This window comes from Lissotriton vulgaris, chromosome 7 (genome assembly GCF_964263255.1).
Source record: "Lissotriton vulgaris chromosome 7, aLisVul1.2, whole genome shotgun sequence".
In the NCBI taxonomy this organism is placed as follows: Eukaryota; Metazoa; Chordata; class Amphibia; order Caudata; family Salamandridae; genus Lissotriton; species Lissotriton vulgaris.
The window spans coordinates 607,045,731-607,061,289 of NC_141695.1; the positions used below are offsets into that span (position 1 = coordinate 607,045,731).

The following is a 15,559-nucleotide window of genomic DNA, read 5'->3' on the forward strand; positions in this document are numbered from 1 at the left end:
GGAGGGATACAGTCCTCCATCGTCATAGGGAAACTTTTGGAAGGGCTGGCCTGGTCCCGGGAGTCTGAACCTTTCCCCCTTGTGCGGCCCATCACGTTCAAGAGCTGCAGTCTGCAGCCCCAAGGGAAGTGCAGCAGCAGCCTGCTGAGGCAGCCCAGGCAGTGTGAGTGATGTAGTAACAGTGGTGCTCGGCAGTGTCCAGTGCTCTTAGATGTGGCCTCCCATAGTACTGTCAGAAAAGAAGGCCTGGAGGAGATGTGGTATGAGGGAGTCCCTAAGATCGTTCCCTTTAGTGCCCAGCAGCACTAGTTCAGTTAGTCTCCAGGAGGAGAGGGCAGTATCCTGTACAGTAGCGATATATGCTGAGCAGTCTCTGTTGCCCTATGGAAAAAATCATAAGGATGGCCCCTCGCTAGTTACAATATTCCTTGGTGGGGTAGAAGGCAAGTGAAATTTCGGGACTAAGTGCATGAGTGGCCTGCCTCGTGTAGCAGCACCCAGTGTCAAGGAGTTGCGGGGGGGCGGACTGATTCAGTCCTCTTGCCCCTTTGCCACACCAACGCTGACCCGTAAGTCCCTTGAGGTCCCCAGGGCTCTGTCGCAGAAACTGCCAGTCCTCGTCTCGCTACTGGTCTACCGGCTCCGCAATGGTCCTCGGCAAGCCTCCTGCCGCCTTGTGTGCAGCTCCTCTCTCCGGCTGTGGAAACACACCTTGGTGCTGAAGAGTATTCTCCGACATCGCTCCCACCGGCTCCATCGTCCGCATCAGTCACCACAGGAGGGTCCACCACAACTCATTCGGCCAAGGCCTACAGGTAAGGCCCGATCACTCACAGCTCTGCGCTTCTGCTCTCTGTGCCGGGACGATTGGGGAAGCGCAGACGCCATGTTCACATCAGCTCAGTTGCCCATCCAACGCTCCCGCAGCTGCACCAAGTAGGTTACCGTCCGGATGTGCGGGCTTGTTGTTAGCAGCAGTACAAACTGCCGGCTTATGTTCCCCGCAATATTCAGTGCAGTCCCCCTGTGCTGGATCGCAGATTGCGGGCCCGGTCTAGGCATAGGCAAGCCTAATGGGGTCATTTCTGTCTCCGGGAGTTATCGGGAGATGCTACAGGTCATCCCCCCCCGCCCCCTGCTCCTCCATCGTTGCTATCCGGAGGTAGGCAATAATCGGCATGCCTCTCTATTGGTGGATGGTCCCCAGTGTGATCTGATGGGAAAACATCCTTTACCATGAAACCATTACCACGCGGTATAGTTACATTGTGGTTTTAACAACGCAAGTCGTTACATCGACTTGCACTGGAGGGCGCTCTAGACTAACGAATAGTGAAAATTTCTATTCCAACACCTTCCCTACTGTACGTAGACAGAAATAGTGTGAATTACTATTCCAACTCCAAAGCCCATCGCCCTCCAGCGGAAGTAAATGTAACGACTTGCGTTGTCAAAACTGCGATGTAACATACCGCGTTGCGATGGTAGGCGTTGTATCATCATACATCTGTCCGGACTTCAGTCCGGGAGCCCTTTGGTTATGTTGACGCCATCTTCGGCGGTTAGACACGCCTTTACAAAATGATGTGAGAATTTGTCTTTTTTTAATCGAGTTGGATCCTTAAATAGAAAGAAATTAAGTAGCACAAAAGTGTTTTTTTGAAGCACGGGTGAAAGCACAGATGATGTGGTAGGTGAAGCATCGCAAAGGACACGGGTGGAGGCAAACCATACAGAAGGTGAGGTAAAGGCAGTGGCGGCAGCCACATGAAAAAGAGGGCGGTGGGTGGGTGGAGAGGGATGTGGGGGGAGTGTAGGAGGGAGAGCATGGGGTGGTTAATAATTAAAATAATTTTTCAAATGACTTACCTGAAGCTGCTGCCCGCCTCTCGCATCACACCTTGGTTGTCTTCTTCCTACCTCCTTGTCCCAGCAGGCACTGGGGCAGCATCAGACTCCCTTTGCAATCCTTGTGCTGCTCTCATACTATGAGAGCAGCACAGCATTGGCCTGAGCGAGCTGCTTTGACGCTTTGCTCAGGACAGGGAGTCTATGCTGTTTCTTCAGCTGGCTGTTCAATACCGACGTGTTGGAGAAACCTAAGCGCGCATGTGTGTTTGGCCAGCCCGAGCTGGCTGGCCAAACACGCACGTGCACTTACAGTGCAAGACCTAGTCCTCCTTCCCCCTCCCATGGCCCCGGCCTGCTCCTCCCTACAGAGCTGGCTCAGAGTCAGCAGCTGATAAGTAAAACAATAATAAAATATTGTTTTATTTTCAGCTGCTGGTTCTTCGCCAGTGGGGCATCGCTCCTCTGCCATTGCAGAGAAGCTGACTCTAGGTAGAGAGCAAAGAAACAGGCGAGAGATAGCAGCATAGAGGGGCAGTGGGAAGCACAGGTGACAGAGAGGAACACAAAGTGTGGCTGGTGGAAAGAAGCATTCAAAGAAGACATCTGAAAACACATGCTTTGTTATGAAGTGCTCCACCTTATAGAACACCTAGTACTTGAAAAGCAAACAGTGGAAGGACACAAGTCATGCATCCATCATCTATGGGATGGACAAACACAAGAAATGTTATTTATTTTACCTAAAGTCCTCTATGGCTATTTTCATAGTTCAAAATAGTGCTGAAATACCCACATTACCACAGTGTATCTCCTCCTTGATGCAAAGTGGTACAAAGCAGTGGAAAGCACAGTTTCTACAATGAAAAGCGCACCTTTCCTGTGCAAAATACCCTCCGTGCTGGAAAGTACATCCTCTTCCAAGACTTTGCACTGCTTTGCTAATTTTGCATACGTTTGTAGTGGTGCAGTGTTAAATATATGCAAATGTTTTTCAGGAGAGAGAAACCTACTTCAAACAAGGGAGAGTTGGCAAGTAAAACATGCATTTCACTAATGTATGCACTACAGCGAATCGTGCAGAATAATGCTCCGCTATTATTTTTTGTAGTAAGTAAGTAATTCTTTATTTAGATATAAAAACATATCTTTAAAAGATTGTACAAATCACATTATGTACAGTTTTATAAATAAAAAATGATAAAAGAATAAAATGTAACCGTAAGCATGCTAGTTAAAACATTTCAATTCATAGATTGGCCCACCCGGCATTGCACGTTCTGTTAAAGAGCATGTTCGATCTTGACACTCGGCCGTACAATCTCAGCAATGTCCATTTTATCTAGGGTGCGATAAGCGTGCTGAATGAATTTGGACAAGTTTATGTTTAGGACCGTATTATTTTTTGTAGATTACTACACAGGAGCCATTTCACTTATTTGAAAATTAAGGAAATGGTTTGAAGTTTGTTTGAAAATGCAGTGCATGTCTTTAATTTCAACTTGCACATAGAACATATCCTGAGGTGAAAGAAGTGTTAATATGAGGTAAGGTTTTGTGTTGAAAAATATGTCTTTTCCTTGACCTGTGAGTCTTGCCTACTGACCGTTGCATTTTAGGATGGGGGTTCTAGGGATGGTGTGTGAGGCAGGGTGGCTGAGGTGGCCAAGAATTAAGGCCACGGACCGGCATACAGTGGAATTGAACAGCTTGAATAGAAACACCATATCAGTCTGACCTTCTCTCATTTACATTCTTTTTTTACTATTTTTAATATATTGTGAAGTATGTCCTATTATCAGGCCTGTACACTACTGACTATTTAGGTAGGATAGTTGGTACCAGTGTGGTACTCTGGCTCCACACATGGTCAAATCCACAGGTTTTACCAGTGATGTCCAAGCATCAATTATGGACATGCTATTATATGGTACCCGTCTCTTCACAGACATGGCGGGCTCTGCCCAGCAGTGCTTTAAAGACAGTAAGGGTACAGCACTCTCACTTGGCCTTTCAGCACCCATGCTGCAGTTTTCCAAACAATATTGTTATTTTCAAGGCCAAAACTTGCTTAAACATCACCTGCCTTCTAATCCTATCGTAGTAGAGGTTGGAGATCCGGCCGTCCACTTCAAGGCATTCATGGACAACGTAGTACCAAATCTAATCCGCCCTCACACTCCCACTGCAAACCCCCTTTAGTTTGGCCTCAACAGCACGTCACCCAGTTGTAGGCAGCCTAAGCTATGGGTGGAGCATCACATCGTTTAGATGGGTGCTTCCAATCGTCCAGGGTGGTTATGCCCTACCCTTCTTATCCACCCTTCCAAACATGCCTCCTATGCCACAAAGGCTTTCAGATGACCACTTGTCCATTCCAGTAGCGGCCCGTCCCCTGCCAAAAGTGGCAGGGTGGGCCGGGCTGGGCTGGAGGAGGGACGTGGAGGGGATAGGGAGGTTGGGGACAAAATAAATAAATACAGTTGAACACCTCATGTGCAGTGAAGGGAGTGTCCCCCACCCCCCCACCAGCAGTGTTATCCCCTGGACCCGCCCCCAAGACCCTTCAGTCCTGGGGCGGGTCCAGGAGATTACATTAAGCTATAATAAAACAAGTTTAAAACCTGTTTTATTTGCTGGTGGTGGCGGGGGCAGCGCTCCTCCACTCTAATGGAGCGGTCGCCGCTGGTCAAGTTAACAAAAGGAAGTTCAGGCTCCCTTGGAGAAGGAAGCCATAGAAAAGGAGCAGGCACTAGAAATCTGGACTGGTTGATACTCCTGTTACTTTCGGTTGCCTCAAAACTATGCATGGCATTGTCCTGTTTTAGATATCCGCCCTCTGAATTTCTTTCTCAAAAAGAATGTTTAAGATGCTCACTCTGGCACAAGTTTTGTTAACCCAGGATCCAGGCAACAGGACGGTAGCATTGAATTTGCAGAGTGCCTCTGTTCACATCCACACCCGAAGTGCCATAGACGTTACCTGCAGTTTCATGTAGGCCACAGGAACTTTCAGTTTTTCAATACTCTCTTTTGGCCTCACCAGCACCCTTGGGTTCACAAAAGTGAAGACAGTGATTACTGCATATCTCTGGATGTTTGGAATAACACTATTCTGAAACCTTGGAAACTAGTTGCTGAAGGTGGACTCCCCTCAATCAGTCGTGAACCATCTCCTGACGACGGCAAACCTTTTAACATTCTTTGTTTTCTCCATCAATGTGCCGAAGTCACACCTGACTCATTTTGAGAGACTCCTATTCAGTGGAGCCATCCTTGATGCAGACCTATCGGGCCTTTTCTCAGCCTTAGCAAGTCCAGGACATTTGGGTTATGATCCAGCTGTTTCAGGCTTTGGCCTGGGTCTCAGTGAGAGGGGCTTTGTGACTTCTTGGCCTCTTGCATCCTGCTGGTGGTCCACATTAGGTGGCACATGCTTGCTCTGCAGTAGGATCTTAATTCTCAGTTGGCTCCGCACCATGGAAACCTATCCAACTTCATCCAGGTGTCAGTGGAAATTGAGAACAATTTGCAGTGGTGGTTGCTGGACTGCAGTTGAACCACTGGCAGATGCCTCTCCCTACCCCACCCAGATCCAAGGGTTGTAACGGATGTATTGTTGCCGCGTTGGTGTGGTCATTTGGGAGTGTTGGGAATCAGAGGACACTCTTCTCCATCAGAAACCAGTCTCCACATCCGTCTGTTGGAGTTGCAGGCAATTTGCTTGGCATTGAAAGTCTTTCTTCTGACCATCAAGGGGCCAGGTGCAGGTCTTCACGGACAACACCACCTCCACCATGTGGTACTGCAACAAGCTGGGCGATTAGGGTTGTGGATTGTTTGCCAGGAGGCTGTATGCTTCTACAACTTGTTGGGTCATCAAGGCTTTTCCTTGATCGCACAAAACCTGCCAGGATTTTTAAATGTTAGGGCAGATGAACTCAGCTAAGGTTGTGTACCAGATCACAAATGGTCAATACACTGAGTGGTGGTGTAGGGTGCCTTCCAGCGATGGCATACACTGGCTCGATCTTTTCACCACAGCTAAGAAGGTACAGTGTTCAAAATGTTTGCGCTCTTTCTGGTGGATACTCTATCTAGCGCAAATTCCTCCCCGGCCCTCCCTCCTGCCCATTGTGTGCAGCATGCTTCTTTTCACCATTTAATATGGTTCCATTTAGAGAGCTGGACATTGTCCAATCTGAATTATGCTGGCTCCATGTCTGACTGCACAGGTAGATATTTGAAAGAAACTGATGTCGACGTGCGAAGGTGATGGTTTAATGTGTTCCCGACGTCACTTCCCTTGTGGGACAGACCCAACGCAGAGCCGCACAACACCACCTACCAGCAAGCAAGGAAATTGCTGAGAAACATCTCGTAAAACAGTCTGAGGTATTCACCAGGTGAAAAATCTGTGGTTAAATAGAGAATCCATCAGAAAGAGTGTTACCAAAGGAAAGTAACTTGTTCTTTTCGGCTATTTTTCATTTGTCATTTTTTTCTTTAACTTTATTTTTAGGGGTGACTCCTCCTTAATAGCAGAGGAGTGTTGCCCCACTGCCAGCGCTGCAACAGATGATAGAAAGATAATAACATGTTGTTATTATCATTTTATTTATCTCTGTCGGATTTAATTATGTCCGACAGGATAGGTGGGGCTGGGCCAGTGCAAGGAGGAGTACTGTGCACATAGAAATGCGCATGTATGTTTCTCCAACCCGGCTGTATTGTACAGCCGAGTTAGAGAAACCCCACTGGCTCCTACAAACAAGGCTGCTCAGACCAATCCTGGTGCTGCTCTCATGTGAGAGCAGCATCTGTATTGGGTGGGGGGTCTGTGCGCTGAGGGACCATCCCCTTCCAGCATCTGAGACGCGAGAAGCAGAAGGAGCAAGGCGGCCGACAGAAGAGAGGAGCGGCAAGTAAGTGTTTTTTCTTTTCTTTTTTTTTATTCTCCAACCTCTCCTTTCCAGTCCCTGCCCCGGCCGCCCTACTGTTTATTTTATATCCGTTTTATGTTTTTCCTGCAAGTAAGTTTTTTTTTTTTTTAATCGGGACATTTCGAAATTAGTCATTGTAGATATACAATGCCTTAAGTTGTTTGAGTCTGCAAATATTTTATGTATGCAGACAGTTAATGTTCGTAGAAAATAGTGCTGTACAGTGTTGTTGCCAGCGTTTTGTTAAAACTAATATAATGATTCTATAATGCCTTTCTGAAGTGCTCACCAGCGAGGGGAAACCCTCTATTCATTTTAATGTAATGTCTCTCCATAGCAGAGGAAAATGGTCCCTTTTCAGTCAAAATACAATCATGAAATCATGTGACCTGAATTGCCACAATTATTTCTCCTATCTCCTACTAATGTTTTTCACCTTGTGTGTGTAAGAGAAATGTCTGTCCGTGTTGTGTCTATTGCGTTAATTCATAAACAGTTAAGTATCGATTGTGTGCTACCAGAAGGCTTGGTGCGAATACTGAACAGTTTCTTCTCTCTTTTTCTCTGTAGGGTTTTGGCGGTTGTGGTATTGTGTACTGCAGGACACGAGATGCCTGCGAGGAGGTTGCAGTGCAGCTGTCACAGAGAGGTGTGAAAGCCAAGGCCTACCATGCAGGTAAGCCATGTGCTCATAGTTTAACTCACTGGTGCGGTCTCACACAGATAGTATTAACTGTGATGGTTCAAGAAGGCAGTGTGGGTTGGTTATTAGATGATGACAAGAAGGGAGCAGGACTGGTTGACACCTAGGTGAAAATGGGTAGAGTGGAGGGTCCCTAGAGTCTGAGGTGACGATGATTGGAAAGCAGAGTGATTTCCTCCATAAATGATGATTGTGGATGGATGTGTGCTGGCTGCATATTTAGTGCTGCTTGAAGCAAGGTTCATGGCAGGTTGAAGCTTAAGTGATTGTTGATAGAGTGGTGATTTAGAATTAAATTGGATTTATGGTTGAGAGAGGACATCTCATGGGTTGTAATAATACTGTTTGACTCTACGATAAAAGTTTTAGGTGTAGTCTTATTGGTTTGGAACCTGGACAAAAATTGTTTAAGGAATGCTAGTGGATTATATCATTTGTGCATGTTCCACAGTTGGGTCATTGATGAAGAATTTGGAGGTGTTGAGTTAAGTTGAGTTATCCATGACAGCTGACATAGTAATCATAGTGGATTATATGCTCCATAGTGCCTTGTGGTTGGGCTTCAATGAAGGCTGAGGAAGTGGTCTCGGCAGTTTGAGTTATGGATAATTTCATGATCACACATCTCATATCCACACGCTCATTCACTTTTTTACACACATTTCTAATATGTTCCCTTTCACCTACCTACTGTACTCATATCCACACGCTCATTCACTTTTTTCCACACATTTTTAATATGTTCCCTTTCACCTACCTACTGTATCAACACTAAATACCAAGTTCAATTTATAGAATGATAAGTTCCGGGACCTTTGCACAATAACACTGATCCAAATGTTAAAAAACCTTTTTATGTGTCTGTGTAATTATGTTTAGACAGTATCAACTAGAGCAAGGCACTCTAACGCGTTCAGAAGAAAACCTATCAGTGCTTTACCAAACTTCAAACATAAATGAAATGAGTACTTGATGGTTGAAGGAGGATTTTGTTTTTTGGTAGGTCATCGTCAGGTTCTAGATGGTGGCTGTAAGTGAGAGTCTTAGTAAGTTTGGTTCTTGATGACTGTGTCTTGGTGAATTGTGTTGAAGATGGTTGACCGAGTAGTGTAGGAGACTTCTGGATGGTGGTTGAGTATATTCTAAATAATGCCTTTGAGTGGACATGGTATAGATTGTTACTTACTCTGTAAGCATCTGTTCTTGGCATGTAGAGCTGTAGATTCAAATACTCCTTCCATCTAGTGTTGGGTCTGGATGTATGCAAGTTATTTTTCTTCGAAGAAATCTTTTCCAGGCTCAAGGTAAGGTGACTCCTCCTTTCGATGATAGTGCGCATGGGCATCGACTCCATTGTTAGAACGTAAATATTAAAAACTGCAACCACCACAGGTGTCCGAGACGGGGGGGGGGAGGTAAGGACTCATGTGAATCTACAGCGCTACATGCCAAGAACAGATGCTTACAGGTTACGTAACATCATCCATTTGAGGTATGTGTGCTGTAGATACACATGATATGCATAGTCTGTATAGCAGTATTCTCTCAAAGCAGTGACTAACCAGTGGGTGTTGCAGTTGTTTGAAAGTGTTTTTAGCACTGCTTGTCGTACATTAGCTTGATGACATGCTAATACATCCACACAATAATGTTTCGTAAATGTGTGTGGTGTAGACCATTTAGCTGCCTTACATATGTGCGCTATGGAAATGTTACCTAAAAAGGCGATAGATGCTCCTATTTTGTGAGTAGAATGTGCTCAAGGAGGTATAGTTAAAGTTCTTTTAGCCTTAACTTAGCAAGTCTGAATACATTTGACAATCCATCTAGAAATACTCGATTTAGAGTTAGGATTTCCTTTTTGAGGTGAAGCAAAGGAAACAAAATTGTTTTGTTTTGCGAACATCTTTTGTCCTATCAGTGTAATATAATAGTGCTATTTTGACAACAAGTGTATGCATAGCTCTTTTTGCTACTGCATCAGGCTGAGGGACGAACACAGGTCAACTGATTGGTTAATATGAAAAGCAGAGGCCACCTTTTGAAGGAATTTTGTGTTAGTGCGAAGAACCACTCTATCTTTAGGAAGTTGAAAGAAGGGTTCTTCTAAGGTTAATGCCTGTAGCTCACCAACATGTTTTAGTGAAGTTATACCAATTAGAAAGACAACCTTCCATGAAAGAAATTGTAATGACCAATTGTGTAATGGTTTAAAAGCAGGACCCATAAGCCTTGTTAGAACAATGTTAAGGTTCCAGACAGGTGCAGGTGGTATTATTCTATTAAGGCCTTCCACAAAGGCTTTAATTACTGGAACTTTGAATAAGGATAAATGTTGTTTATTTTGAAGATAAGCAGCTACTGCTGCAAGATGTAGTCTAATAGATGTATAGGCTAAGCTTGCTCATTGTAGATGCAAAAGATTACAAATAATATTTTGTATATATACACCCAGTGGATCAACTGTGTTTTTATTACAATATATAACAAACCTTTTCTATTTTGCTTCATAACGTTTCCTAGTGGTAGGTTTTCTTGCTTCTTTAAGAATTGTCATACAATCGGACGGTAGGTTCGGGTTTCCAAATTCTTTGATTTTAAGAGCCAAATCGCTAAGTTGAGCTCCTTTGGGTTTGGATGTCTGATTTCTCCATGGTTCTGTGTGAGAAGGTGTGGATTGAGGTGAAGCTTCTGGCGTAGGATTACTGTTAGTTCTAGTAACGTGTTTGACAAGCCCATGTGGAAGCCACTAGAATTCGCGTGAGAGATGTCTGGCTGAGCTTCTGAACTAAAAATGGATGGAGAGGGAGAGGCAGAAAAGCGTGAGCAACTTTCCCTGACCAGTTCATCCATAGGACATTGCCTTTGGATAAAAGGTGTGGGAAACTCGAGGCAAAGTCTGGGCATTTTGAGTTGCCTGCTGCCGCAAAGAGATCTATTTATGGAAGTCCCCCATTTCTGGAACTAGGGAAGGAGCACTTGGGGGTGGAGTTCCCACTTGTGGAATTGTTGCTTCATCCTGCTGAAGAGGTCGGCAAAGTCATCTGTTCCTGGAAGATGTTCTGCTAATAGTTTAATCATGTGATGAACCACCCCCTCCCCACGGCCAAATGTTCTGAGAAAGGCATGACAGTTGTAGAATGAGGGTCTATCCCCTTCCTCCTCCCACCCCTCTGTTTTTGTAGATAGTACATTGTTGTCATATTGTCCGTCCGGACTAGGACAACTTTCCCTATTAGGTGATGTAAAAATGCTTTCAACGCCAGCTGAACTAACTGCTTGCAGCTGGAGGTAGTTGATGTTAAGGTTTTATTGTTTGGTGGTCCAAAGACTCTAACCTGTTAAATGTTGTAAATGTACACCCTACCATGTGAGAGGTGTGTCTGTTGTGAGCACGATGTGTGGATTAGGGTCGATAAACGCCCGTCCTTTTGATAGATTTTGTGTGTTCCACCACTGCAAAGAGCGATGAGTGCGACGTGTCTAGATCTTTTAGCTGACCATGTGATTGATTCCACTGACGTGCTAAGCATTCCTGAAGGAAACACATATTTAGTCTTGCATTAGGCACTATTGCAATGCATGATGCCATCATCCCATGTAATTGCATAAAGGTCCTGACTGGGAGATAATGTTTGTCTTGGAAGTGTAGTAGCAGTGTTTGAAAATTGTTTATCTTGGCTTTATTGGAATATGCTAGAGCTATTTGAGTGTTTAGAATACTTCCTAGATAAGGTTGCATTTGTGAAGGTTGAAGATGGGATTTTTGTGCATTGATTGTAAATCCCAACTAATGTACAAGGTTCGTCGTTTGAGTGTGTTGGCTTTTATGAGCCTATCGTCCTGATATGGGAAGATATTAATTTGCTGTCTTCGTAGATGAGCTGCTGCTTCTACTGCTACTGCTAGGCCTTTGATAAAACCCTCTGGGTGCAGTTGTTACTCGGAATGGTAGTACTTTGAACTAATAGTGTTTTTGGCCTATGACAAATCTGAGGTATTTGCGATGTGCTGGGTGAATGGAAATGTGAAAGTTTGCGTACTTTAGATTCAGTGTTGACATAAAGTCCCCTTGTTGTAAAAGTGGAAGCACCTGTTGAAGTGTGACCATATTGAAGTGTTCTGATAATATTGACAGGTTTAATGGCTTGAGATCCAAGGTTTGCCTTAAAGAACCATCCTTTTTGGGAATTGGGAAGTAGAGTGAATACACCCCTAACACTTGATGTTGCAGTGAAACAGGTTCTATAGCTCCTCTCCTTTTTGTAGAAGAGCCCATACCTCTTGTTTGATTAGATCTTGGTGCTGTAATGAGAGTTTGTGAGTACGAGGTGGAATATTGGGAGTGTTGTTTGTGAGCTCCAGGCAATAATCATGTTGGATAATGCCCAATACCAATTTGTCTGATAGTATAGTCTGCCAAATGTAAAGAAATTGTTGCAGTCTTCCCCCGACGGGTGAAAAATAATCGGGGGGGAAGGGATATGAAGTCACTATTTGTTAGGGAATGGAGAGGAACGTGTTGGTGTGCCTCTACCTCTTCCTTTAAAAGAATCCTCTATATCTAACTTTGTAAAATCGTCTAGCAGGGGAGAATTGTGTTTGGGTCTTGTATGAAGATGCTGCCGTATCAGTGGTATTACTTTTGGAGCCTCCTCTATGAAATGAGCGACGATGAGCGGCGAAAGAAGCCTCTGTTAGAAGGAGACATTAATGCTCCCATAGACTTTGTCACCGCTGTATCCTTCTTCATTTTCGCACGTGATTGGTCCACTTGAGGCCCGAATAGGTGTTTTTTATCAACAGGGGCATTAAGGATAGGTTGTGTAACTTCTCTTTTGAAACCAGAGATTCTTAGCCATGCGTGTCTTCTTAGAAATGAAATGAAATGAAAAATTATATTTATATAGCGCGCACATACCCTAAGGCCTCGCAGCGCTTGAACTGAAAAGTGTGGTGAGCAGATAGCAAGGTTAACATATTTTGGCGAACAGGTAAGTTTTTAATGTCTTCCTAAAGACCATCAGATTGCTGATTTCCCGCATATTTGGCGGGAGTGAATTCCACATCTTAGCTGCTAAGTGTGAAAACGCCCGACCTCCCCAGCGGGCCCTATTGACTTTAGTTGTCGTGGCAAGATGAAGGGTGCTGGAACGAAGGGTTCTTGATGGAACGTAAGGTACAACCAGAGGGCGCAGAATGGCTGGACCTGTTCGGTGAAAAGCTTTGTGCACAATGCACATAGCTTTAAAATGCATTCTGGCAGCTATTGGGAGCCAGTGGAGTTCTTTTAAAGCCTTCCTTGCTGATTGGCCACGGGGGATGCCAAACAGGAGTCGAGCAGCACAGTTCTGCGTAACTTGGAGTCTGTTGATCACTGCTGCCGGAGCACCCAGATATAATGCATTTCCATAATCCAGGCGGGAGAGTATCAGGGCCTGAAACATGATTCTCCTCGCCTGGAAAGGAAGCAATGGGAGAATCTTCCGGAGCATTCTCAACAGACCAATGCAGATGGAAGCAGTTTTTGTGGCCTGCACAGAAAAATCCAATGATTTATCCAGCCAGACTCCGAGGCTTTTGATGTGGGGTTTTGGCAAGGGAGGAGCACCAAGACAGGCGGGCCAGATGGAAGCCAGAATGGTCGAAGAATACTGGTGTTTACTCCTCTGGATGCAGTATCCGCAGCATCTAACGCACACCTAATAGAAGAATTGGAAATAAGTTTTCCTTCTTGTACCAGTTCCTGCCCTCTTTTCTTCTGTTCTTCTGGGAGATATTATAATAAATCTTCTATTTCGTCCCAGTGGGCCCTATTGCATCTAGCCAACAGACCTTGTGTATTGGCTGTACGCCAATGGTTGGCTGATTGAGCAGCTACTCTTTTCCCCTGAGGCATCTATTAGTTTTGATTCTTTATTTGAAGGTGGTGCCACCCCTGAGGTTTGTGAGTTTGTCCTTTTATGGGCATTAGAGGCCACTAAAGAATCCAAAGGCAACTGTCCCTTAATAAAAGCTGGGTCAGATGGTGGGAGTTTATATTTTTTGTCCACCCTAGGTGTTATGATACGTGCCCTAACTGGATCTTTAAAAATATTGTTTGCATGTCGCATCATACCCGTTCACATAGGCAATGACTGTGATGTCTCCTTGTGTTTCCTATAGTTTCAAACAGAAAATCCTCTTCTAGGGCTTCCTTATGTAAAGTCACAGCCCTATCAATTAACTCTTGATATGCAGTATTATCATCAGGAGGGGAAGGCTTAGCCGGATATAGATCTGGATCTATGGCTGCAGGTGGATCTATATTATATTATAGTTATCCCATGGATCTGGTGGTGGCCTATCATACGTGTCATCGTCATCTCCTATACCTGGAGAGCCTTGTGGTGTGATGTGTAGAGGTTCTGAAGCTGGTATAATAGGTACTGGTGAAGAAGGTGGAGGGGTTTGAGGAATGGTAATAGGGCTAGTAGCCATGCCCTTTTTCTTTTTAGGTTTAAAGTATTTTATTAAGGCATAAAAAAACACGGGGAGGGGAGCAGGAGGTCAGGCAAACATACAATACAAGAAGCAGAACGTTGCAGCGAGTCAGAAGAAGAAGAGGGAGGCAGGGTGCCCCAGAGGGTAACAAGGCAAAAAACATGAGGCAGTAAGTCACTGTAAACAACCCCCCGTAGGCCCTCACTCCCTAGGCAAGGCCAAGCCAGAATAACACTCTGCGACACAGCAAAAGAGGAGCATACCATACCACCAGCCCCTCGACCCCAGAAAAGGAGAAGAAAGAAAAGCAAGGAGGAAAGAAAAGAAGACAACACCCCAACATCCCCGTCCGAAAAGCAGCATTAGAAGTATATAACCCCACTTCCCACCCCCAGCCCCCGGTCCCCAATCCGCACAATCACTCCGCCGCTGGCGCCGGCGGTGTCAGCCTAAGGAGGCGCAAGTACCGTGGGCACGTCAGCTCGCGAAATTCCGTGGACAGCAGTGCCAAAAAGGGATGCCAGAGCTCCTCAAACTGGTCAACATTCCCAGCCACCGTTAGCGATATCTTCTCCATACCCAGTACCTGCCAGAGCCTATGCAACCAACCAGTGATAGAGGGGGCAGTGGGGGTGCGCCAAAGGACAAGTATGTTCTGAACGGCTGAGCCTAGCGCAATCGCAATCTGCCTGCCCCTGCGGGATTTCAGCGGGTACATCAAGTCATTGGGGAGGCCAAGCAAGACATACGCGGGGAAGCGCGGGAGCTCAATCTCAAAATGCCTATCCACCTCATCTAAGACTTCCTTCCAGTAGGCCGACAGCACCGGGCACTCCCAGAGAATGTGCGTGAGGGTGCCCTCCTGTCCGCAGCCGCGCCAACAACCCTTATCGCCTAGTTTGCGCATCTCGTAGAGCCGCTCCGGGGTGTAGTACCAATAGGTGGACACTTTAGTGAAGGTTTCCGTCAGCCCAGTGTGGTACGCAGAGTGCCTCGCCCGATACGCAATCTTGTCCCATTCCTTGTGGCTCAGGGTCCTGCCCAGTTCCCTGTGCCAGCGCTCCCTCCCTGGGTTATGGTAGTGAAACGGCGGGGGTTGGAGAAATTTATACAAATCAGTGATGAGTTTGGCGTCCGAGGCCCGGGTCACCAACCATCGCTCATAGGGCGTAATCGTACGGGCGGCGACGTCACGCACTGAGGGTTGAAGAGCCCAGTGGCGGACTTGCATGTAACGCAGTCTGTCCCCTTCCGTCAGGCCAAACTCCTGTCGGAGCTGCTGGAAGGGGAGCACGCCCTCCGGCCCGTAGATCTGGAAAAGCGCTCTACATCCCGCACTCACCCAGTGGGAAAAGGCCCCCGGCTCCAGGCCCGGAGTGAAGTCCGGGTTGTCAGCAATGGGAGAGAACGGCGACGGAAAAGTGGTGAGCTCCCGTAGCTCACACACCGCGTCCCACACCCTTAGCGGGACCCGGGTGATAAAGGAGGCGTAGAGATTAGGCGGGCGGTGAACGCGCCGTAGGAACGGGATCTCCTGGAGGGTACGGCCCGCAACTGCCTGGTCTTGAAAGAGCCAGTGTTT

General features: G+C 46.0%; 1 protein-coding gene across 2 annotated transcripts in view; it reads left to right on the plus strand.

The window, feature by feature from the left end:
- Nucleotides 1-15,559, plus strand: part of RECQL5 (RecQ like helicase 5) — a 769,601-nt gene that overhangs the window by 249,750 nt on the left and 504,292 nt on the right. For both annotated transcript variants that reach the window (XM_086930748.1, XM_086930749.1), the window contains one exon: nucleotides 7,362-7,467. In XM_086930748.1, the coding sequence (XP_086786874.1) occupies nucleotides 7,362-7,467 (106 nt within the window). The remainder of the gene's footprint in view (nucleotides 1-7,361; nucleotides 7,468-15,559) is intronic.